We start from the raw sequence: 26976 nt of genomic DNA on the forward strand, positions 1-26976 counted from the left end.
AGGAAATTCAATAGAGACTCATTATACAAAGTTGTAAAGATGCAAACAATTACTCATCCTTGTCAATGTTCTGTTGACATTGACCATGTCTTCAACCAGATTGTTGTAAAGCTGAATAATCTAACAATACAGCAGTATACAAACTATAAAATGCAAATTAAAAATACCTGCAAAGCTGATTATATTTTATACCCCATAGCAGGCTTTTCTTGTCTTAGTCACAAAACAGGAAAGAAACTGTCATAAAAATAAAGTGTTAACGTCTAAATATGTTGATATACCACAGCAGACGGTTGTGACTGAGACACCAGCTGGTGTTTAGAGTAAAAGCTTAAACTTAGTTTACCATAATGAAGCTCTCAGAGGGAGGCAATGCACTCCTCATGCCATGATTCTTTACTTGGCTTCTTAACACTTCCAAACCTGAAACATACACACAAGGATTTTTGGGACAAACAAGATCTCCCTGGTCGCAACTACAAAGTAGCACTGGGTGTGTTTGCACAGCTTGAGAGGACTCCGCTAAACAAATGACTGACGATTTGTTGCCAACTTGCATGAGTCTAACAAAACAACAACAAAAAATCTTCGTTTTAGGGTGCCAAATTGTCTGAGGATGGGTAAACATAATTTTGCCCTCTCTGTTGGACATACTTTGTTTGTTTATAACTTGCTTCTTCAGGAGAGGAAGTCTGTTCCAAGACAGTTAGAATAAAAAACTTGAATAAAAATTAGCTTCTTATGGCTAACAGCAAGCATAACAGTATCTGTTGCAAAACGATTGTGCCTTTCTCCTCTTTGCCCTTAATGACAGCATCTCACAACTCTAACTGTGCTTCACGTTTTGAATCGAGGCTGTACTGACTTGCCACAAAGAGACAGTGGACCTCACTCATTGTTTTGAATCAAATCAATTGTCTGCCAGCTGACAGCCTCAGCTTGCTCAACTTTGACTGTTGTTTTGGCCACTTCAGCTCTACTTTATCATCATAGACAGAGTTTAAGGCAACCAAAGCCAAACCAAGCCAGGCAGAGACAATTTTATTTACATAGCACCAAATTTTAGAACAGAAGTTACCTCAGGTACTTTTCAAACAGAGCCGGTCTAGAACATTAAACTATTAATAATCCAAGCCTCTCAATTGGGGGATAGCCCTCCCAGCACGTGTGCTTCTTATACAAGCTTATTTTTATCAAGAATTTACAAGATCAACAAAATGCCCAAAAAAAAAAATCTCACTCATCAAAATCTACTTCTTAGGTTTTTTATACTTGCAAATCCAAAAACAGAAGCTCGCAGATGAGTTGTCTGAAAGTTGGTAGCTGCCTCAGGCAAACTGTAGAATCCAGCTTCTTCACACACCTAGCATACGGATTAAGTTAAAATTTATTAACAGTAAAAAGACAGAGTGATTGTTTAGAAGTAACACGTTATTCTCACTTCCCTTATACTTTTTTAAACCATTTTTTATTCAGGGAAGGTTCACTGAGAGCAATGCTCTTTTTTTTTTTTTAGGAACGCCCTGATCACATATACACCTACTGTGAGAAGCTGCTGAGGACGACCACAGTCTGATCTGCTGATCACTTAGTCACTCAGCTCAATGGTCTGACTTATTACTTACATCACATGCATGGATCACATGTGCCTTTAAGAGTCCATGTGATCGATAAATTTCATACAAATAGAAGCGAATCTGTTCTGAATGCACCACAAAGAGCCTATTTTATTCTAAGAATTAACTTTTTGTATCACAGACATTTTGACGTCACTTTGTCTTTTTCAAGGCTAATTTTGCTAATCCAGCTTTCAAATACTCAATGGATGAAGCATCACACAGGACAAAATCATTAATAAAAGTACTGTCAGACCTTCTGCTTCTCCTTCCATCCTGCTGGCCTGTGTTGCCTCTTCACTAAGTTTAGCACCTCAGCCAGCATTAATTGGCCCACATTTAATTGAGTTGTCCTCTAAATGGAAATCATGTCTACCTGTATTCAGGACTTTGCTCTGTGAACACAGTAGTGTTACTGTGTGATGTAAAACACACAGAAACAATTATCACGCGTTACCATGTCCACGTCACCCTGACAATTCAGCAGGGAAAACAAAGTGATTGATCTATTCACCTATTCTAGACTATGTATCCACACAAAGCCTCGTTAAGAAATGCAGTGGTATGTAGGTAAATCTTAACAATATGATACAGGCCAATAAAATAGCTATGCAATAAAACCTTTGTGAAACTTTTAATGGTCAGTTTTTGCTGTGTCAGAGATTCAACTCCATGTTTCTTTTTTTATCCAAATACTCTGCCGTGCTGTTATATTGCATTGCATTATATTGAGAACCGTTTGTAGTGTTTTATCCACACACATTTACACGCATTATTGGACATGACACTAAAAATGCCTCTGATAATATTCTATCAAATACATAGAACAGGAAAAGACACACACACACACACACACACACACACACACACACGTGAAGAGTAGTTTATTTTCTGTAAGAGCAGACCACCTCAAAAAGGATAAAGAAAGAGAGAGAGGGAAAGTGTCAGACTTAGTATGTTGCGATATTCAAGCTCAAAGGCCAGTCAAGTTTGATATACCCTCTTAAATGTTTACCTGCTCTGTAATATTGTGCAATACCTTGCATCAGATGGTAAGCTCTGAAAAGTAAGTTTACTTAACACAAGAGCGGTAGAATGTTTTATCCTGTGATTTGTATTATTTCAGAGGTTATATTTCAACTTGCAATTTCACGAGTAATTAAGAGGGTACAGTGAGATGACAATCAGTGAGATTAACAGAGACTACAGTCAGTGGGAACATATATTTTACAGGAGATCTGATTGCTATTTGCTCTGAATACATAAAATTGTGCTGAATAAGTTATGATATACTCTCGTGGGCATAAACTGTGAGAAGTTGTTTTGTAGTATCAGTGGAATTATATTTTGGTGTAATGTGTTTGTGTGTGAAGTGATGACTAACTGCATGACTAATTAAAAGCCCATGCCCTAACCTACAGCTATAAATGTGTATACCATCAATAACTGTGTCTTGTTGTACCACAGCAAAATTAGAATTAGTTAGAAGTGGTCCATTCAAAGAAGAAGAAAGAGGAATGAACAATTAGACACTGAATGCAATGTTTTATAATCCATTCCATCCTTTTATGCAGGAGCCCATTTGTCACCCTCTCAACCCTGCAACTCCCTTGAGCTACAGTTGTCTAATAGACGTAAACAATAAAGTTGCACTTAAAACAGCAGAGACGAACAAGGGAGCTCATTAGAGCAGAGATCCAATAAAATGTTTACTGAACAGGCAATAGCCTATATCATGACTTTAAATGCTAAAATAATAATACTGCTTTGTCATTTTCTTTTAAGGTTTGACAACAAGGCTTTTTAGCCTTGACTGAACAATTTTCTGATATCATTACATCACTCATGACTCTGCCCTCCTTTGTTGTGCAATAAAAGGAAACTATGGAAAAAGGATGGAATAAGAACTAAAAGGAAGCAGGGCACGTCTTAAAATGTCAACAGTGAATTTTTGTTGTGGGCTAGATAGCAATAAATATTGGCAGCTGATGAAACAATCACTGCATCATTTCTGGTGATCAAAAAACAAACCCTGCAGATAAACCTTGCAATCAGAGTACATGAACATCAATGCTGTCCTGCAATTAAAGCCATATTTATTTCCCCTTTAATAATCAAGAAATAAGTGTATGTATCAGCCAAATATATCTGAAAATCTGTGCTTTTGCTTTGTGTCCATTTGGACTGAGATTCTGAGAAGTTATCCTGTGATTAAAGGGGTAATTGTGTCTATGGGCCAAAAGTTTTCCAAGCCTTTACAGTAGAGTAAGGAGCTTACTTGTTTCTGTCTTTTCCACTACTCATCAAGACACCCGCTACGGCATGATAAACGCATCTATAGCAACTGTAATGTAATGTGTTTCATCAACAGCACAGCACAGCCCCTTTGGGACTGTGGTGGCAGGAGGATAGCCATGTGGAGCCTGATTATCCAGGGAACATGAGAAATTAAGTGTGCTGAGAATACACAACATCCTCCTCTGAGTCTCCTGCCTGTCATAACTTCCTCCTATCTTTCTTCCTTCCTATTCTTCCCCCTCACCTGGCAGCTTCTCAGAGTATACCTATTAATATACAGTGGCTCTGCACCTCGTCTTCATGTTTTCTAAGTGGCACAACCCATGACCGAAAAAAAAAAAACTGGGATGAGAAACACAAGACTCCCTTACTCTACTTTTTCCTCCTCCATATTCATCCACAGCAAAGTACGTTCATACAAATCAATCAACACCTGTTAATGGCAGGAGAGGCAAGAAGAACAGGATGAAGGATCACTTCCTTAGTGTTCAAACCAAAGAGAGCACTGTGTGGAAGCTGCTTAGGAGCTGACTATTTACAACAAGCCTGACTTTGCGCCACTCGATATAATTAGCACCACCATCATGCTAAAGCACAACACAATAATGCAGTAACCTATATATATATATATATCTTTTAGTACAGGGAGAGGTAATATGCCCAAATTTATCTGTGTATAAATCTATTGTTTTATGTATTTTTTCAGTTCTATTTATCTTTTGTTCTACTTCCAATATGACAGGAAATTGGCTAAAACGACAAAATGTATTTTACAAAATGTCTCCTTTGTCACTGTCAGCGTATGTGCATCGTGAACTTGAGGTCTCAAGCTTCAACATCTCAGTTGTATATACTGAATATTGGACCACGATTGGCTTCCAAATTGTATGTGATGTCATAAATCATGCTTCTAGCCCTGCCTCTTAAATTTTTTAAGATCTTCAGCTGTCAAACCTGCATTTACATCATTCTAAAACAGTGAAGCATCTTTAAATCATGATGATGTGACATCTGTTGGGGTCTATACCAAACAAACATGTTTTCACACATCTAAAGAACAAAATCTGTAGGCAAGTGCATCTATGCAGCACTACAGTACTTCATTATTATGCTGCTCTGTCACACATTTTATCTTTATCAAAGCAGCTTCTGTGATTTGGATATAGCACTAAGCTATATCATAATTTTGATAATATTTCGATTAATTGTGCAACCCTAGTTCTACCCATATATCTGTCTGTCATTCCCTCCATAATATTGTGATCTCGGTGGGGTCTCCCTCTTTAAAAGATTTCCGAGATTTAACCCTGATTAAGTAATGTGAATAAAACAGAACTCGAGTTTTTGTTGTGTTTCTCGCCTGTGTCTACACACAACAGACAAAACCCCCATTGCCACCCACAGTATTACGGATTCTGTTCCATCACAAAGACTGTGTAGTCTTCGCCTTATTGGGAACCTTAATCTGCCTTGTTTGTGCATGGATGGGGGACAAAGATTCTATTAAAGAGATTAAATTGTTTCCATAGCCAACCAAAGCATCAAAGGCCAATCAAATTGCAGCCCCTTACTTGAGTGGGTTTCACTAAAGTCACTTATTTGTCCATTTCATCATGCTAATGGCAGAAGCCATCATCCCATTATAGCTGCACAGCTAAGCGAGGTTAAACAAATGCAGTTTGTTTGAGGTCGCACTACCTCCAAGTCAGGTCTCCCTGCTCTGCCCCTGTACATCACAACAAATCATCAGCTTGTCTATAACTACTCTATATAAGCAACCCTCTGAACCCTGCTGCATTAACCACCTCCTTACTCACTGGCACTCAAGGCAGAAGTGTCCTCTTTTCAGTGCCCTCTTGTTCTCCTCTATCAAAAATTCCCTCTCAGGCAGGAGCCTATCATGGCAATAAAATCTGAATTTTTTTTGGGGTCAATCAAAAATCACTTTTTTCTTCGACGAAGTTTGCAACACAGCATAAAATGTCAACCATCTGACTGTTTAATCTCAGTATGCAATGGATCGTTACCCAAATAACTGTCTTAAATGACCAACTGAAGAAATAAAACCCTTTACTGTTCAGAACCTTCTTCTAACAAAGTCTGCAATAAACAGCATTGAGATCATTTTGTCATAAATGAGCCCAAATGGGTTCTGCTTTTGGAAAACTGATGGAGTTCATTAACACTCATTGTTTGCCTGGTAGTTACATCAAACACTGGCTTGTAAGCTGTAAGACCTTTCAAAATAATAACTCCATCATGCCTAATAGACTCATATCTCGCAGACATTTTACATAAAGCTTACCGTTCATCATAGCCAACAGAACACTGGGCTCATTTCTATTACCATTCCGCTGAACGAAGGTCTTTGTCTATAATGAGTCCACATTCCCTAAGCCCTACAGTAACCACACAATCACTTGTGTCAACAGAAGGGAAATCCATTTCATCAGGACGTCCAGTCAGTGCTTCATTACCATACACGAGAGCAACAACTGTGCAGCCACGTAGCCCCTGAGAGCTGCTGCTGATTGCTGGAGTTCAGTGCATTTGACGAGAGAATATTTTCATTATAACTGTACAATAGATAAAGCATGTTCAATTAAAAAATCATCACAGGTCAGTTCATCTTCACAATGGCATATTGTATTATTCCACTTCTCCAACACTATAACATGTAACTGCTTGTTGCAGACTAATGTAAAGATAACACATATTGTGAAGACACAGCAGAAGTAAGGCTACTTACTTATGTCTCTTCCGGTCATGAGGAACTTCATAAGACATGATTAGGTCAAGAATCAGCTAGTACCCATGTACATGCACGTATAAAAACCACAGACTGTCAGCAAGTTTTTCTTAGCACAGTCTTATTTCTATTAGTGAGCATTCAGCTGTCCTCTTTAAAGGTCAGAGCCAGTGCGGTTAGGTGCTTTTTGTGATTGTCAACTAGTTTTAAAAGTATTACAACAATGTTCTTCTCGCATCTATTGTATTTTTACAAGGTTTCAAAAGTTATGTTGTCTTGAATTTATCTCCCATTTGTTTCAATCAAGGAAAGGCTGCTGTTATAAACCTGGTTCATTACAGACGATTGAAAAGGTCTCTGTGACAGTAACTCAAGTTGATTTTCTAGGATAGTGTGAAGATTTTCTGGTTTGGAGAAATAAAACATCATTTGGGTGCAAACACTCTAAAAATAAAAATAAATATGTAAATAGACGTCTCCAGAACGATAGGCTTCACAATTTAACAGAGTGCTGATGGCTGTCTGACATCATATTATGTCAAGCAAAAGACACCAACAGTATATCAGTTAAGTATTTAGTCTAAGGTCCCATTAAATGTAGAAACTTTGTCAAACTTTAAGGAGGCTCAAAATTATGATGGATCACCTAACATTGAAAAATGCAGCGTACAAATTGTGATATGATAAAATACAGTGCATAAAAAATACAAATACAAATACAAATATTACTCTTAATTGTTATCATTAACCCATATTTGTGCACAGCCAACCTACCATAACATTTATTTCAAGAAGCACTTGAAAAGGATAAAGGATACTCTCTGAAGAAAAGGTTGGGCTTGAATGTTTTAAATGGATTACCCTGTACAAGGACAGTAAATAAAATACCTACTGCATTTTTTTATTATTATGTTTTTAAAAAGGACATAATCACAGACGCAAGAACATATTTTTGAAACAAACAAAGCTTTCCAAAAAATACTGTGGCTAACTGAGTGTTTTGCTGATTTATTTTTATGAGGCAGATGACTCTTGGATCTGTGAAAATAAAAACAAAGGCATGATTCTATTTAATTAACCACGTCATCTGAATGCTTCTGAGCATCATGGTTGTTACTCTGCTGAAATGTTAAGCACATGTTTGAGTCCCTTCAGCTAACGCTCTTAAAAATTCTTTGAGCGCATTATTTTGTAGTTAGGAAAGGCATCTCTTCTTATAATTACTCCTACATAACATAGTTAGAAGCAAACCTTAGAAAATATCAAACTGGGAGAGAAACCTCAGTTATTTTAAAATGCACTAAAAAAGAACAGTTGAGAGCCGTTTTTATGAGCTCAGCTCTTGGTCACAGCTGTAACAGAAACCTGTACATGCTCACAAATATTGAATGAACTGCCCTGGGTTATGGGAATTGTATTCTCATTTAACAATACTCAGCAAACATCACAGTCTATCATTTCAGTTGCTTAAAGGCTCTCTTATATGGAGTGATTTTTATGTTTAGCAAAATGAGAAAAATAGTGGGAATGGCACAATTTCATATCTCCATTAAGCACTCATACACAAGGTGGAATTTTAACAGAGACTTAGTCACAGTAACACTGCATTGGATTATTTTATTTCTGCTCCAACACCACTACATATTCTGGGCAGCATGAATTTATTTTAACCGCTGCATCCCCTCTGAAGAAACGAGGACTGCGAAGCTCAAGCATTAAATTATCAAATGGAGTGTCTGTCTGGTGAAAGAACATTACATCCCTCAAAGAAAATACCCTCGCCAAAATGTGTGCTTTATATTCCTTTACTTACCTGTAACATTATGTTGCTCATTATCTACACCATTACCATTACCTAGCCATTATACATAGGAAGCCATTATAGAGAACCTTGCAACTGCAAGCCTGTAACCAAGTAGCTCATCAGTATTTCTGCTAAGGTGCACACTTTTCTGGGCTCAGGGTATACATGGCTTGCATTTGTTTGTTCCTGTAAAGGCTTACAGTATACGCTAGACCATAGATTAACTGAAACAAACTGAAGCTAAAATGAGGAAACCGAGGAAAACATGCGGGGAACAGAAGCAGGGAGAATGAAGTGCTGTTCAAAGAGGGGTATTGTGAAGGCCAGTGAATTGCCTGTAGGCGACCATGCAGGGCACACTGCCTGAGGATTGTGCAGAGAAACAGTCAGCAGTCAGGGGTTGATTTCTCCAACGCTCTCCTCTCACCCGTGCTTCACTCTGCCAGTAAAGAGTCTCACCCAGCGTCTCCCTACATTCTCTTACAGATCAAAGAGCTCGCTCCTTCTTTTGTGCATACAACTACACAACTGCACACATGCTGTATCTCTGCTCCTCCACCACAGCTAAAAAAGAGGCACAGCCACACTTTCACTTCCTCTATGGTTATATAGTGTAACATCTGAAACCTAGTACTGCAAGGACTCCAAAATCGGCATCTCTTCTTTTTTAAACTGTTTCATTGTGTTCCAAAATTGTGTTTCAATTCCAAGCACAATATTGGACATTTTTCTGAGGTATTGGGGAAGCAGATGCTGAAATTCTGTAAGATGCCTTGGAATTTCCAGTTGTCACCTCAAACAGTTTGTGGCAGCAGAGAAAAAGAGATTTATCCATCTGAAATGCAAAACCAGCCCAGTCATCCCACTTCTCAAACTCACCCTGCTATCAGACATGTCAGCAATACTTAGGTGGAGCCACAGTGCCCCCTATAGGTCTACACATACACAAGCTTTATGAGCACTGGATCCATTTATCTGTTGGTCTGCCTGCTATGTTACCTGTTAAATGAAAGCATTACCTGCTTTACACCGCTACAAAATATTTTATGTATCTACCCTTAGAGCACACACACATACACACACATGCACGAGCACTGGCAGGCCTTCTCATACTGTCTGCGTAGGGGTAAGACATGAGTCATGTATCCTCTCAGAAAACACTGAGTTCTTCTGTTTTTCTACAAGAAGATTTTGCTTTTGCCATGACCACCCTTAAAGTTCTATAATACTTGTGTGGCAAAGGTTTCTGCACTTACAGAAATAATGCATATATTTGTTTTTCACCACTTGTTTTCCCCTCCATGTTCAATACATGACTTCTAAAGTTATTATTATCATCAAAAGATCCTCACCTCACTTGTGTGGGACAAAGAAAGAGTAACAGAAGGTGGTTGGAGACTCTTTCCCCAGGGCCCTGCCTTAATACCCTCTCAATTACTAACAAGCCTGATGGATGAGAGCTGGCGTGTGCAGCATAAGGCAGTGTGTTTTGAAATGTTTATTTCAGGACAGGGAGGGGGGGAATAGTTGAACAGAGGCGAGAGGAAGGAGGTAGGAAGAAAAACAGGAATGCAAACAGCGACTTTCTGACCTTAACAACGATGAGTTAAGTTCTCTGTCCACAGGGGGACAAGTGTGGACCTGACCTGAATGACGGACCGGTTTGTGAGTGCTGGCAACTGTCTCCAAAGACACAGAGTCAGTTTCATGGCCTCAGCATCACTTTGTGTGGGTGCGTGTTTGTTTTCCAGTATGAGTGTTTGCGTTAAAGAGAGAAAAGAAGGTGTGGGCTGGGTCACATAAACTGTGACTGTGAAGGAAAGGGAGGCTCATCTCCCAAACACTCAATACGGTCATAGACCATTAGCAGTCCAAGCAACGGGGGAGACGTTTCTCTAAGTGCCGGCCGGATACACACTGACAGCACAGATTCCCATGATTACTTTCCATTAGCCACACCTCGTGAAAAATTATTTCTCTCTGGCAATGTTGGCACCTCGTAGGCCACGGAGATTAGGTAAACAACGTTGATGTTGACCAAACACTGAGGCCGACTGCGAGGCTGTTCACAATCTGGACACCAGGAGGGGAGAAATAGAGCCGAAATCGGAAGGAGGGGAAGCTCGCCAGCTGGTTTGTCACCTCAGTTCACATTTAGACCCTGATAGCAGGGAAAACCCTGTCCTTGTGCTGTATCTCTCTCAGAGCTGATACGATTAACTGGACCTTTTAGCGCAGGACCCAATGCAACCCACTCACCAGAGTCATTTCACTGTTCAACAGAGCAGCAAGTTCTCTCAGCCGGGGCATTGATTTTCATTCTTGGTGTGACAGTACAACAATCACAAGTTTGCTCAAGAAGTTACCAGTCTTCTGCCATGGTTTCTAAAGTACTGTGTGTATGTCTTCGTGCAAGTGTTACTGTATACTTGCATGTATGCGCAACTGGCAGTAGAGTGAAAAAGAGAACAGAGAGAGAGAGAGACCCTGAATTGTAGACATATTGCTGGGAGCATGGCTGCATCACTCAGGGAGGTTATGGCACATGGTGTGAATCTGCAGAGAGACGGATAAACCCATCGAGCCAGACTCTCCAGGGGCTGAGTGTGTTGTGCAGCACATCCATGGCCTGACAGAAAATCTAATGAGAGTCTGCGATGACAAGAGCCCTGAACAGTAGGAAGCAAAACCAAAAGCCACAGGCTTTATCAATCATTAAGGGAAATGGAAAAATAGAAAGTGAATTGCAAATTTGACACCATTCGTCTTGGCTATATGAGCGTATTGTTGAGACACCCTATTCAGTAACAGCAAACACTTTAGACAGTTGAGTAAAATCAGGATTTTGGACGCATTTGACCATACTGTATGGGCTTTCAAAAAGGAGAAAGGGAGAATATGTTGTCACATGCTACAACCAGACCTTTAAAAAGAACCTTAAGGCTGGGAAGTGTGACAATTAAAAGTCTATCTGTTTAGAGTCTGTCTATGTACCAAGAGCTCAACGAGAAAATTAAAAAGCCACATCTACTTTTCATTCTGGAAAGCCTTCTGCTTTGCAGGCTAAAATATTACCAGAGCACTCAGTCATTCCCTAATAAATAAGGCAGTGCTCTCCATTAAGGCTTGTGACTCAGAGAAGCATATAATATTCTCTGGACATTACACACCATTATCTTGCAGTGTTGCTGTGCTGCCACAACTACCAAAGTTTTCAATAAGCAGAAAAGGATGAATCACAACCACTATGTACTTTCCTCACCCTTAAAAAAAAAGGTAACCCTCAGAGAAAAAAAAGTTTTATTTCTTCAATTAAAATCTACTATGTTGCCAATAGGGCTTCAGCTATTATTGCAACAATTATTTTCAGTATCGATTAATCAGCCAATTATTTTCATAATTAACTGTTTAGGCTATAAATTGTCAAAAAATAGTTCCCATAGAGACATATTCAAATTGTACCTTTCGTCCATCCTACAGTCAAACACCAAAAGACTCTACATTGACACTACATTTACTATCATAAATGACAAAGAAAAGCAGCAAGTAGTTACATTTACGAAGCTGGAACCTGAAAATGTTTGACATGTTTGCTTGAAATGACTGAATAATGTTGGATGATTCAAAGAGTTCTGGTTCTTACTGAAATTATACCTCAAATAACACAAAGTGAAATAAAGTTCAGGTCAATAGCAGTTGTGATTTAGATTTAGTGATTTAGAAGCCAATTTTGTTTTCTTTAATTCTCACTTGCGTATGGGTAAGCTGGAGTCCATCAATTGACTCATAAATTGGCCAGGATTTAAGCTGGACCTCACGACTGATGTTACCCACGATACATAAAAAATAGTTGTGCCTCTACATGTTACCTGACCACAGAATAATGTTGTCTTCTGCTCAGTGTAGATCAGGTCATGTAGCATTCTGCACTGTTCATAATGCATGACTGACCATGAAGGTAAACAATGTGTGCCAAGCAACCCCACAAGCAAACAGAGTCTGAATCAACTGCATATCAAAAAACGTATAAAAGTCAATCTCCACAGGATCGTAGCATTCTGCCCTCTGTGGGTCACCGCTCTCATCAAACCTGTGATGACTGCATTGCGAGCAGCTCCATACAACTGAATACCAATTGCCTTTCTCGCACTCATCTCAGCCCCTTCAGGTTCTTTATAGCATTCATAACCAGATTCCCTGTGCACTCTAAATTGGCTCCTGTAAAAAATGATCTAATACAGAAAGATGGGAAAGGTTTACAGCGGGTAATGGATTAGGAGTCAACCCCTGTGCATAATTACCACAGTCATCATGATAAGAGAAGTCCTCTCCACTTCATCTCTATCTTTACGACCTCATTTTGGTCTGAGAGGGATGGTGACACTCACGTGAACTCCATGCACAAAGACAAGGAGAAAAATGGAAGACATTATCTTGTGTTTGCCATGTAAAAGCAACAGTAATGATATGCATTAAATTTAAAATCCAGTTTGAACGTCCTTTCAACTTTTACTGAACCCTGCAATTTTCTATGAAACATGCCTTGATTAACTGTGACAGTCTCCTCTTTCCATCATTGTCCGATACCAATCCAAAGATATATGCCAAAGACGTGGGCTACTCTGGGATCAGTGAAATTGTTGAATATCTGTTAGGGCTGTGTGATATGTTGATATATCTTGTGACGATACAAAAAATCATATCATTTCATATCATGCATTATGTTTCCAGTCACACTCTAAAAGTATTTATTGTCAGTTGTACAATGCTTTGCGTTCTTCAGCACAGCAGGGCTGCAGGTAGGAAGTTTGCACATAAATAAACATGGAGGTGAGACCAACCAAGACAAGGAGAGGGGTTACTTCTGTTGAATGGACGTGGTTTAGGTATGAAAAGTCTGAAACCGAAAACCATATTTTGCACATTATGCCGCAGCAGACTGGTCCCCACAATGGACTCAAACACCACCAACTTCTTTTACTACCTACATAAGCATCATGTCAAACAGTACGGGGAGAGTGTACGGATGAAAAAAAAGGAATCAAACCCCAGACTTGGACATTGCAAGAAGAAGGAAGCTTTATCTCGCAGTACCTTTTTAAATTTTATACATGAATATTTTATATTTTGCATCAAGCTTAATGGAAAATGTACACAATGTTTTTAAATAAAAAGGAGAAAAATATAAGTATCTTTAATTAGTTGCATATATAATTAAAAATGTAATAACAAATAGGCATGAATGTATAGTTGCTTGCATATTAACCTTTCTACAGAAAAATGCACTTTGTACATCTAGGCGGAAAGCCTTCCATACTCAGGGAATCAGTACGCCTGATAAAACAGTATGCACCGTTTTCATCTAAAATGCAATCTAGACAGCGTTCCGAGTAAAAAATGAGATCCACTATTGTGTCATCCATTTTCCTCCCTGTTCTGTTCATCCCTTAAAAATAGTTGAGGGAGGGTAACAGGAAGCATGGGCATTGCTCTGACAATATGTTGTGCAGAGTGGTGGCAGGCGGGCCAATGCAAGCTCATTCTGGAGAGAAAGCGGAGTTGGGCCATCTGCCGGGGCTGGATGCTGCAGCCCAGTCCACCTTGTCATGATCTGGCCATGCTGCCCTCCATACCTGCAGTTTACCGATTGTCACTGGGGCCCCTCCTGTCCCGCTTTCCCCAGGCTCCCACCCAGGTGACAGTTTGAGCACCTCCTGTCCAACCTCCAGCCAAACAGAATTAAGGAAGAATTAAAAACTCAATGAGCCTAATAATTAAACTTTAATGGAGAACATAAAGCAACTTGACACCCTCTAAAAGCTATAGGCAGCCACCATAACAGCAGTACCAAGCTGGTCTGTGTTCCCTGAAATTACAGACATTTCTCCTTTGCAACCCACATATTGCTGCTGTCACCACAAAACCGTGTTGCACAAATTCTCAATGTGCCTTAGCTTATGAAATATGTTCAAAATGTTATGTGATAAAATGAAAACAACACACATCTGCTGCAAATAAACTACAAACACTGCAGTTTACGGAAGCTTGTGAAAAGTTGACATTTTGGAGTCACTCTTCATTTCCATGAGCTACAGCTATTGCCTTTAGAAAACAATAGATAAGAGATCAACAGTTAGGTCGAAGATAAGCTTCCTTTTAACAACGTGGTTGGGTATGCACAAGGCTCCCGTATCCTGCGTCAATTTGCAATGTTGGCTGTGCACATCCTCAGAAATTAATGCCAAGCATCCACAAGATGCAATAAGCACATAAGCTCTGGCCTAAAGCTGTGTTATAATATATAATGACAAACATTTCAATATTGCATCTCACATTACAGTATCAATATTATATCAGAATACTGAATGGCCTAGGTCAACTGCAGGAACAAACAGTCCTGGATCCTGCAGGCAGGTAGACTAGGACAGGATTGCACAGACAACCTGCTCCTGTGGTTGTATTTCAGTTCATGTCCACTGAACACACCAAAGGAAACAAAAAGTTCCCTTCCTTCATGTTTCCAGATATTGTAAACTCTAACCTTCACATTTAACTGCAATCTGCACAATTAATATCTCTGCACTTCATGTCTGACGCCTGTGAGAAAAAGACATTCTGATAATTTATTAACCTTCAGACTAGTACTTTCAAAGTGCTCAAAAAGTCCCACACTTCATGGACAGCAGTCTACTGGTGCCAAGCGTAAATGAAAAACAGCACGAGAAAATGGAAATACTGCAGGCTAGAGAGTGGAAGCAGTGAATAGATGAAAGGCAAGAAGTTGAACAAACTATCCAAAGATCTTATCAATGTGCGTTGCCCAACATCCGCAGTTCACAAGCTCAGAATTGTGTTACTCAGCAAAGTTTGGACAAGAGCCACTATTTCCAGGGCATGTCAGAGAAGCCTATTCAGCTAATACATCATTTGCAACCAGTATTGATATAACACAATGGCATTTACTGTAAAATAAAAGTCTTTTGTTACCAGCGATAAAAAAAAAAATCCAAAAAATGTCCTAGAGTATTCTATTCACATTAACATTCACAGCATACTGTTGCTGTTGAGCACAGCTGGACAACAGTCCACCATTATCACTCCAACCAAAAGGACCAAGACTACTGGTACCGCAGTGATTAGAGGAGCAGTGGGACAACTGCTGAGACCATCTGAAATTTATAAAAGGCCTCAGCAATTTCTTCAACCTTCCAGACCCTCCGACAGCCTGCTAAACAGAATGAATTGCCTCCTAGCCAACATGTAGCTCAGTCAGAGCCTGGACGTCTGGCAGCATTAACCACTGAACTGAACTGCCTGCCTTTGCTACAATAGTATTCAACAGTTTGGGGAAAAAAACATGCAATATTCCCTCCTGAACCTAATTTCTAATCTCATATGACCTTTTATCAAGTCACTTAATAAAAACACACTACTCACCTATTCCACTACCCTCACCTTGATTTGTTTAAGATATTGACTGTAAACAAGATAAACTAGCAATAAAATTAAGGTTTTGTGGAATAAATACTATAACACTATTATGTACCATAAATCAAAATACAAATCCTAACTTAATCTCTATCTAAATAAAGCTAAACTATATATAAACAGCTTACAACTATGCAATTCTGACATGTAGCAGTTATTACAAAACTCAGTGCAAACAACAAACTTGTATAATGTATAATAGCCGCTACAAGTGCTACATTTGTAAAGGTCAAAATGTTGATGCAGCAAAACAACTGCCATGACATTTAGGTGTGTTTCAGGTGTCTGTTGAAGTGCATCTTTGTCTTTTACATGATGCTGACGATGATTCAGAATGTCATGTCACCTTATCCTTACCAGGATGAGCATTTACATAATAGATTAATTCCATTAGCCTTATCCAACAGAGCAGTCTGTTTTTCTCATCTATTAATCTCGCATAAATTACAGAGAATTAATTTCACACAAGACGCACACTGCTTAGTAGACTGTAAAGTGTGTGTGCATGTATGTGTGTGGAAATACTGCATAAAGACGGAAAAGTTATAAAACTCCATACACAGTACGTGGTTTGCTGCTGCTATACAGCTATGGTGTGGGACTTTCACCTCTATAGCAACAGAACGATGCAGAGCATCAGCTGCAGAAGCAACAGGTAAAGTTTTAACACCTCTGACTATGTGTGTAGGTTGTGACTGCAGAAAATTACATAACAGCAGCGCAAATCTATGCCTTCTAACCCTCTGTAATTCTATATTTTCTTGTACTTACTAAAACGACTCTTTACCAAGCACTCAGCACCAGCACTGAATGTAAGTCAATCATTACAGGAAACAGATGCCACACTGAAGAAAAATGAGATGAAAATGCCTGTCAACCAATTCAAATGAATTTCCTTATTAACTTTGTGTTTTACTGACACAAGGCAGGAGAAAGCAAGAAAAAGAAAAAGGTGGAATTACAAACAAAAGAAAGGGCAGGACATAATCTAAACAGTCGCTTCATTTCAGGCTGTAGGAAGTCAGATTAATGAAAGCGGATGACATTTGTCTCAATCACACCCATCAATTGTGCAACCCACCAAGAAGCAGTACTTTCTGAATCTCAACAGCAGAGGGCAGCCAAGGACAATTTAAAAGCTGAGCTGCCTTCAAGCAGTCAACACCATCCAACAGCTTTCAAAGGTCAAAGGGCAGATTCTTACCAGCATTGACTATGGCATCCACCTCCAAGACAGTAATATCTCCTTTGTAGAGAGATACTTTATCAGTCAGCCCTCCTCCACCTGTCAGCTCCTTCCCTTCTTCTTTCTCATTGGCTGAAATAAAAATAATTACTTAACAAATACACACATTGTTTATTTAAATAGACACAGAGCAAGTTCATGAAAGGTTTTCAAATGTGCTTGAAAAAGACAAAATCTTCAATTAAAGGGGAATTGCCGTTTTTTTACAACCTGGACCTTATTTCTAGCATAAAATGCTATCATTTACTCACCCAGATAACTTTGGTGCCATTTGGAGTCGTTCGGACAAAATTAGATCTAGTGGAGCGCCGCGTATATCCATATAATGCGAGTGATTGGGGCACCGAAGCGCAGCCTCTATATAACGCATTACCTGCCGCGAAACTAGTTCATTTCACCAATATTTTGTTATGATACGCTAGTGCTATTCCCCTCTGAGTCCGGGGTTGCCTGTTATCAACATCCAGGGTCTGTAGGTTGACCTACTAACCTCTGACCTGGATGATGTCATCTCTGAAAGCCGCGCGCACCCACGACAGCCGGCTTGTTTACCTGTAGTTTGCTACTGCTAGTTTTTTGCAACGTGGCTGAATATTTTTCCGATTCTGAGGTGGTGGACGATGACTTTGTTTATGATGGACATCCTTACCATTTTGAGCCAGAGTACACGGATGAGGAGCTTGTTGAAAGGAGGATGCGGAGGCAGAGAGAGGAACAGCTGGCCAAAGAACAACAAACGGCTGCGGGTAGGCTAAACAGCTAGGTCAACCTACAGACCCCGGATGTTGATAACAGGCAACCCCGGACTCAGAGGGGAATAGCACTAATGTATCATAACAAAATATTGGTGAAATGAACTAGTTTCGCGGCAGATAATGCGTTATATAGAGGCTGCGCTTCGGTGCCCCAATCACTCGCATAATATGGATATACGCGGCGCTCCACTGGATCTAATTTCGTCCGAACGACTCCAAATGACACCAAAGTTATCTGGGTGAGTAAATGATCGTATTTTATGCTAGAAATAAGGTCCAGGTTGTAAAAAACGGCAATTCCCCTTTAAATGTGATGAGGAAGATGGAGATAAAGACTTCAAGAATCAATTCATCCATTATCCCAGTGTCCTATACAGCACTACTTCATAGAAGAAATACTGTACTGATCTATCTATTATCTAAGTATCTATTCTAAGATTGCTATATAGTATATCTTTGACACTCTTAACTAACGCTTTGTACATCTTCCTTCTTTCATACTGAAAAACAGAATTCTAACTGTATGCTGTAATGCGTGTTAAAATTTCTTAGGAACTAGTACGTTCTAGGGAAAACTAGTCAGACAAGTTCAGCCATGACTATGTGGGGAGTATACTTCCTCTAAGAAATTACTCATCAGCAGTTCTGTTTGATTTTGGTTCTTGAGGAAAATACATCAACTAAATACTCCTAAAGAAGTTGACATTATACCTCACTTCACTGAACATCAATTGTCAGTTTTGCCTTTGTATTAGTGTCAAATCGCTTCAACCATAAATAAACTACTTTATGTTTTAAAGCTCTTGTGAGCTCCTTGTTTGCAAACATCTAATTGTCTCATTCTTTTGTATACATGAGCCTCACATAACACTAGGCACAGATAACAACTACACATATAACTTTCTGTTGGTGTTTCAATAATGCTGTCTTATTAGTTATTATAAGTTATTATATTATTAGCTTTAATGTTATCTTTTTATGTTCGGCAAAAATTCTTGATTCTTATTCAAACATGTTTGAAGGCAGAAATGTGCAAAACCTCCTGAAGAATCCAATGCCAAAAACATGCTGCTACTAATTCAAATAAGGTTTACCCACTGCTTTCAAGAACAGACCTGTAACACTGCTATGGCGCCAACCATAATGTTAACGGTTGCTCTTTAGGTGGGTATTGCAAAAGTAATTAAACAGCCTACTTCTAGTAGCTGGTAGCTTTACTTGGTTTTCGAATAAATAATACATTTAAGAATACTGTTCATACTTTTGACACTAACTTTTCCCAACCTAATATAATGTACAAGTCTTGAGTCTTCATAGGTTTGTGACAGTTTGACTTTTCTAAAGCTCTGTTACTGTTGTCTGCCTCTATTGAATCTGTGTTACTACTTGTATGGCTGTGGTTTGTGTCCTTTCCATTTTGAAATAGGCGTTACCTCATGAGAAATCATATTAACCTATTATATATTAACCTATCAGGCTCACCCATTTGTTTTGTTTTGTTTTTTGCTTAATCTTTGATTAAGTACACGATAACCTCATTGCAACTTTAGGAACACATCATGTAAGCACCATCACACTGACAAATACATGTATTACAAATAAGCAGAACTATCGTGCTTTCTCTACATTGTCACACTTTTATAAGAGTGTGGGTAAATCCACAATAACAAAATATCTAAGATGAAACATAAAACTTATGTAGACACTAGAATTATTGAAAAAATATTTTTCAACTGGAGGACATAAACACTACTTTAATGTGCCAGTTTATCAGCCATACCAAACTAAAAAGACATTCAGTATCTGAAAGAATGAGCTGTCTCTCTTACATTGATTATCCTCTCTCCAGGTTGGAATCTTTTCCAGAGGTATAAAGTCTTGACGACGATACTCCTTGATTCTCTCCTCCCGATCTAGACGGAGAAGTCTATCTGTGGAAGGAAGAAGCGATCAATTTTTAGAGTGAATAAGGCTAGTCGTATTGAAGAAAAACTGAGATAAGAAAAGAGGGAAATAAACTTGGGACTGGCAGAGACAGGTAATAACAAGTATAACATTAATTTCCAGTGAATTTCCAGCCACAAACCTTTCACTTCAATCCCCACTTAATTATCTGTTTCTTTCGTTCTCCTAATCTTACACCAAACCATCTCTCAGCACCCTTTCTTTACTTATACTGACCACCACCACCCACAGTTCTCAGCGGCAGTAGCAAGCCTTGCCTCGATTGAGGTTTGGTCTATATCTAGACTCCTCCTTCATCGCTCAGCTGGTACTGCCATCATCATCATCATCATCATCATCATCATCATCATCATCGTCGTCGTCGTTATCAGTCGTGTTCTGCTCCTCACTCCTCCCCACCTCCCTGGTTCTCTAAACTTTATGAAAAATGTGTTCCTTAACGATGTGATCTTTAATAATGTGATCCTGCTTCGTGCATTAAAATCCTCTTCTACCTTAGAGGGTCAAAGTGCAGGATCAGTGATAACAGAGCACCCCTGCAGCTGAAAGATTCCGAGTTGTGCTCACACGCTTCAGTTGGGTAGCCGTTTGCCATCAAAGAACACAAGTACTGTAATTGAATGGCGGTTTCCCACACTTACTCCACCAGCGGTTCTCAGCCGTTTGCCATGGAGACCCAAAACAATGCAGGGTCTCAATCCAATCAGTCATCTCACCGCCAGTTGATTTCGCTCATTAGTCCCTCTTCTCTGGTTGTGAGTGTGTTAATTAATGAAACTGGCTTGTGTGAATGAAATGTGCATACTCTTGTGTCTGCATGGCTCTCAGCAGAGAACTCCTGCACCATCTCGCCCTATTGCCTAAGATTCATCGCACTCTGAACTTTTTATCCCATTTGCTCCGGCTCTGTACTGCTCAGCCGCTGCACTGCACATCTTATGTGACTTTATTATTAAAAGTTTGCCAGTCGTGCAGTCTAATGTTTTCCTGATACAAAAAATGTAAACTTTAATAAGTTTAAACTTTGCCAACGGCAAAAAGAACATTATAATATATAATATAATATTGCAGAACATTATAATGTCACAGGGAAGTCGACCTTTGACCTTTTGGACATTAAATGCCATAACTTTATCATTTTATCCTATTAGACATTTGTGTAAAGTTTTGTAGTAATCAACATAAGAATTGCTGAGAAATGTGTTTTATGATGTCACAATGACCTTGACCTCTGACCACACCAGCTGCAACGCCTATCAGCATATTCAAGTTCTGACCTTATGACTACTGTAATTATTACATGAAAACACACATCTTGGAACTTGGCCATCACTTTGATCTCAACACACCTGTTAAGTTTCATTTCTGCATTTTACATGATTGTGATGCTTTTCTGTTAACAAAATCTATCCACAGACAGACATAAGTAAAGTGGTGAGAAAATGGCCCCATTCCAAATTTCCACGTTCCTAGTTACAGCACCCTTAGAAAGCGGACTTCATTTTGATTTTAACTGCACACCTATAAAGTTCTGTGCCTGTGTCTTGCATGGTTGCTCCGCTATCGCTTTGACAAAATCTGTCCATGCCTGGCAAAACACTCAAAATAATCATCTATGCGTTAGTTCCAGCTGGTGAAAACGTTACCAGCGGACAGTCACGGCTGGTAAAGTTCTAGTTCTATGTTTTTGCTTTTTAATTTAACAACATGCACTCAGTGCTGGTACAGGAAAGTCACTGAACACATATCAACACATTGTAATTATGTCAATGCAGCCTTGGGTTGAAAATCTTATTGAAGATTTTTATTTATTTATTTAATTTACAGCTACGGTACTATATTATTGAATGCGGATATCATATTGCTTTAAACATACAGTATGGAAAAAGTATCAAATGTCAAGTGTTAGTATCAATACTTTCAAAGACATTGGTACAGTCCACGTATGTTTTTTCAGCACCAATATTGATACAGATTTTTAGTAATCAAGGAGAGCAATAACCGATATTTGGACCCAATATGCATTTGCAAAAAAAATGAAAATCTCAAAATTTACAATAACCAGTGACGGAAAGTAAAGAAGTGCAATTTCCTCAAGTACTGTAGTTAAGTACAACTGATGTACTTTTCTTAAGTTTTTCCATTTTCTGCTACTTTATATATCCTCTCCACTACATTTATTTGATAACTACTAGAGTAGCACATTTTTAAATGTATTTATTTCATCAGCAAATAGACAGAAAAAACACAGACGCTGATGATCTGAAAAACACCAGGCCAATAATCAGTATAACTCTACAACGTACTCTGTAATGCAACTACTGTTCTCAGAGGAACATATTTCAAACTTATAACTCCCTACATTTAAGCTCCTATTAGTAATCTAAACTATGTGCAAGAAGTGGGAGTGCTTTTTGTGATTCATTTGTTTGGTTTACCAACAAACTCCAACAATAATTGGCAGACATCAGTACGTCGCACAGCTGCCGCTTAACCTTTGTGCTGCTGTATCACTCCTGGGTCCTCACAGCTTGTGTCCTCATGTTCATCTCCACTGGCTGCAAAAGAGCCTCAACTTCAAAATGTTTCTCTGGGCTGTTCTGCAAAACAAGCTTCATCCTAATTATGTTCCTTACTGTGAAGTATTCACCACATAAATACCCCAGTATACACAGTACGGACTTTGGTCAATTAAAAGCAAACTGAAGGTGATATGACATTACACAAAAGCATAATATCAGATTACTATATTAGGCTCTTTTTACAGCACAATGTTGAGGTCCAAGCTTTGAAGCCAAGCATATAACAATACCCTACATCATAGGAACTCTGTACTATTTCTTGAAAGGGACTATGAGACTTGCCTCTCACAGAAATGAAAGCCTAAAATACTGAGACAGTGGGGCTGGTTTTATTTTGGTAAGAAATACAAGTCGTCTTCTGGCAACATACCACAGTAGGTCAGGCTTGTATTAAAGGTATTTCTGCAGTGGGGGATATCTGTCGTATCCCTCATGAATTTTCTCTCCCTCTTGCCCATTCTTGTCATTCCCAAGGCTGCTTTTATTCTACATGGATGAATAAAAAGGCTGTTCTGAGGTTGAACACAGCAAAGCTCTCTGTACTACACTGAAGCGCTATGTTGCTCTGCTGAACTTTTTAAAGAATCCCAAAGTTTAGCTCAGATGTCGAGAGAAGACAATAGGCTAGAAATGTGCTTTATTTAATATGAGTGTTGACAAGATTGTGTTGCTGGAGTCACAGCATCAGCAATGCTTATTCCCATGATTTTCCTGTGCTTGACGAGTTCTGCATTGGAAGGCCAGTCACTGTAATGCTGCAGACATCCTTGAACCAAATTCTAGTGAGAACAAAACAAAAGGAGAAGTGACTGATGTCACATAACATCTCATTTTTGGTTTTCTTTTAATACTATTTATATTCCTGTTTCATGTATCATTATTTATGTCTTTTTAGTTTAAGAAAGCTCTCCACCTATCCTGGTAGAATATGGAAGCAGGTGCCAACATAACTTACAATAATTTACATTTGTTGGTTCCTCATATTCCAAATACCCAGCCCATACAGACTAGCCCTGGGTCAAAATACTATTTAAAAAAATAATCAAATTAAACTCCTCAAGTTTCAGAATTTCTTTCACATTTTGACTCGCCTTGATCTCCTGTTAAAGCAATTTGAGCAAGAGGGGTGTATGCTCAGAATATGAAATCTGATTCACTTTGATGTTAATTCCGTGCTGCTACCTGCTCCAACAGGAGACGGCCAGCTAAGATTAATTATTACCTTTGCTCAGAGAATTTTAATAACCATTATAAAGAATTTTCCCATGCACTCCAAAAAATGAGTCAGCGGTGCTCGACTCACGACACTGACTGAACTGCAGTGTTTCAGGAGAGCAACTAATCACCGTAAAATTCAAATGAATAAACCGCCAAACTATATCAACAGTGATTACTAAATAAATCCTTGTTTCAGTTCATTTATTGAGGCCACATCCCTTCTGGACACAGAAGTCAGGGCTGGAAACAGGAGTCCACTTCGGCTAATGTGATATGATGAGGAACACAGTCAGACCACATACAGCCTTGCTTCTGCTACTAAGTTATTAAAACAGATGTAGTACAACATACACTAGAGCCCGACAGATAATCGATTTTTGGGGCCTGAATTGGAAAATCAAAAATTCCAATGTCAGTATATTGGCAGATATACACACGACTGAAGACCCATGAGTTTTTGCAATGATCCCTCAAATGTGGTTATCAAGCACCTGTGACAAAGACATATAACGGAGGCAGGATATTTTACAGTTTCACAATAAACTGTATTGTCTAAAATCACAGTGGTGCACCAAAACTTACTGAACTTACTGGGAAGTAAGTTATCCCAATTTTTTTTACTGCATTATAATCCAACATGTATGCCGATACAATATATCGCCGAAAGGCCAATCAGCCAACCAGCCAAATATATCTGTCAGGCTGTAACGTACACCTTTATCACAGCAGACATTCTGACCTGTCGAATCGACCACAGGTGGAATCAATATCATTGATGATGGCTGCATTCCATTTGGTGTTTCTTGGTTTCGAGCTTCAAAGCACTGGTGCTGTGAACACTCACTCTAGTGACATAAATGGATATGGTTGCATAAACGGAATGGAGCCCTCACTAATTAATGTGATTATTAACACCTGGGCTGCACCTGCTATTACAAGCGAAAACGTCGTCATGAGAAAAGCCCAATAAACCGTATGTCCAAGATGAGTAGCTTATAGATATAGACAGAGCTAGCATGCCTCTTCATATTGCTGCACAACAGGTCTATCCCGTTATCTCTGAAAACTGAAAGCACTTGGAGTCACATTGACAAGTTTCCTAGCTAGCATTAAACGCACCTTCCGCCGCGTTGGAAACAGAGCACGTTCCTCTGTATCCTCTCACAAATTAACCATGAATTAGCACGTTTTAAAGTGCTGGACTTGCCGTTCCTTTGTTTTACTACGAGTGCTATTTGGCTACAGGAATATTGGAATAGTTGCAGGGAAGATGGTTTGCAACTCAAGCTCCTGTTTGTGTATCACACAGGTGGAAGGTGAGACATGCTAAAGAGGAGTACTCCAGCATGTAAATAAGGACTCGGGAGAAATCAGTGAGACGCTCAAATGTAAGCTAATAAGCTGTCAAGAGGCTCTATATGAACAGTGCTGCTGCGAATGTCAAGCATGCATTACGGCAGCCAAACAGAGGCGCAACATCATTTTAACATGTGTACAGTCACCGTGGGGGTTTACCGAACAGTCTGGATGAAGAAGTGTCAGCGGAATACGGAGGAGATAATGGAAGTGGCTGTCAATCTTGTGCCATGGTGAGAATTCATGCTGTCTGCCATGGAGATGATGATAGCCTCATTCCCCCCCAAAACAAGCCTTACCTTTTTCAGTCTTCCAGTCCTTTTTCTTTTTGCTCATGCTGCCGGAATGATTTGACTTCGAATGGTTGTTTTTTGACTGTGGCAACCCCAGGCTCACAGTGAATGGTGCTCCGGGAAAAAACTGAAATGTAAAGTGAAACAGCCTCTGGACGGTTGTCTCACCTGTGAAGCTGTCAAATTTCTATGGACCTCTGAGGGCTCAACCGACCGTGATTGCGCCGTAAATTATGTGTACGAGTTCTGGCCAAGTGATTGGCTGTCGAGAACGGGGAAGTGGGCGTGTGATTGGTCTGGCTCATGCGTCAATCAGATACTGGGGCGGCAGGGTAGGTTGTTTCCGGCGGGTCAGCCTCCTGGCGTGTGAGGTGACTCGGACTATTGGGGATGCAAACGGCAGACAGTAGGGACTACTTTCAGTCTCTGCAAGTAAACTTAGCGAGGAAACAGTCCTCTTGTAAAAAATAAAATAAATAAAAATAAACACTTTTATTTTTTGACAATATATGGCAGTGAGTTAGACTTTGATCCCATTGCAGATTAATAATAATAATTGAGCCGAAGCTTTTCTTATGATGTTGCCATCCAAAAGAACATAATATAGGCTAAGGAAGAAAGAGCATTTTTAATTTTTTTTTTTCTGTGTCTGTTACCGCCAAAATGGACGATAGCATCATCATGGCTGAAAGTGAAATTTTATTGTGAAGTGAAAGTGAAAGTTCATTTGGTCAGCATGCTTATTTTCTAAGAGTAGGATGGAAACCTAACATGTCTCGCTTTATGTTGACTGTATGATGAAATGAAAGTTGGAAATTGGTGATTGCTAGTTGTAAGAGAAAACATTTTTTTGTCTGTTTCTATTTTTTATTGTATTGTTTCTTATTTTATTCTCATCTATTTTATTTAGTTTCTTTCCGTCTTGTGAGTGTCTGTATATTGTTATATAGTATTGTATAATTCATACTTGTTTCTTGAAAGTTAATAAAATAAGTGAAATAGAAAATATACATATATAATATACTATGTCAGAAATTGCCTGACAAAATGGATCAAAGAAATATTGTGGCCATGAATTTGAAATGACCTTTCTATCCAAGAGTTACTAAAGAGTTGTTGACGTTAAGCAGCATTTTTTTGACTGATCATAAAAAGTAAGGAAACTTAGATTTTAATGATGGCTAATATACCTTGCTGTGACCCCACCCTATAATTGTGTATTATCCACATCTTTGCAACGTGACAACTATTATGATTTTTTTGACCAGTGGTTTATGACAAGACTATGTGACTTTAATAATTGTCACTAAACACACAAATGGACACAAAAGCACAGTTACCTGCCCTTGTTCATGGCAGAGGACAGTATCTCGGGATAGACCAGATCAGACCAGTACGTCAGGCTGTCATATGTGAGAGGCTGGTTCCAGAGACCACCGTCTGTCATCTGTTGTGTTAGCTCTGCTCCGGTCCAGACCCATCTGCTCCTGAAACCAATGACATTATACAAGAGTGGAAAATATCTCTCATCCAAGCTGTACTCTGATCCAGATCCAGATTTTTTTTTTCAACTGAGGGTTATTTTAATAAAATACATACAGTTTAC

General features: G+C 39.1%; 1 protein-coding gene across 5 annotated transcripts in view; it reads right to left on the reverse strand.

Moving 5' to 3' along the window:
• Positions 1–25744, reverse strand: part of macrod2 (mono-ADP ribosylhydrolase 2) — a 432177-nt gene extending 406433 nt beyond the window's left edge. For 2 of the 5 annotated variants that reach the window (XM_073481704.1, XM_073481703.1), the window contains exons 1-3: positions 25377–25744; positions 19786–19887; positions 17160–17273 (exon numbers count right to left, since the gene is read on the reverse strand). In XM_073481704.1, coding sequence (XP_073337805.1) covers positions 17160–17273; positions 19786–19887; positions 25377–25413 — 253 coding nt within the window. In that variant the 5' untranslated portion in view covers positions 25414–25744. The remainder of the gene's footprint in view (positions 1–17159; positions 17274–19785; positions 19888–25376) is intronic. The other 3 variants (XM_073481702.1, XM_073481701.1, XM_073481700.1) reach the window with 3 other exon arrangements.
• Positions 25745–26976: the final 1232 nt, after the last annotated feature.

The sequence above is a fragment of the Pagrus major genome, chromosome 15, assembly GCF_040436345.1.
Source record: "Pagrus major chromosome 15, Pma_NU_1.0".
NCBI classification, from domain to species: Eukaryota; Metazoa; Chordata; class Actinopteri; order Spariformes; family Sparidae; genus Pagrus; species Pagrus major.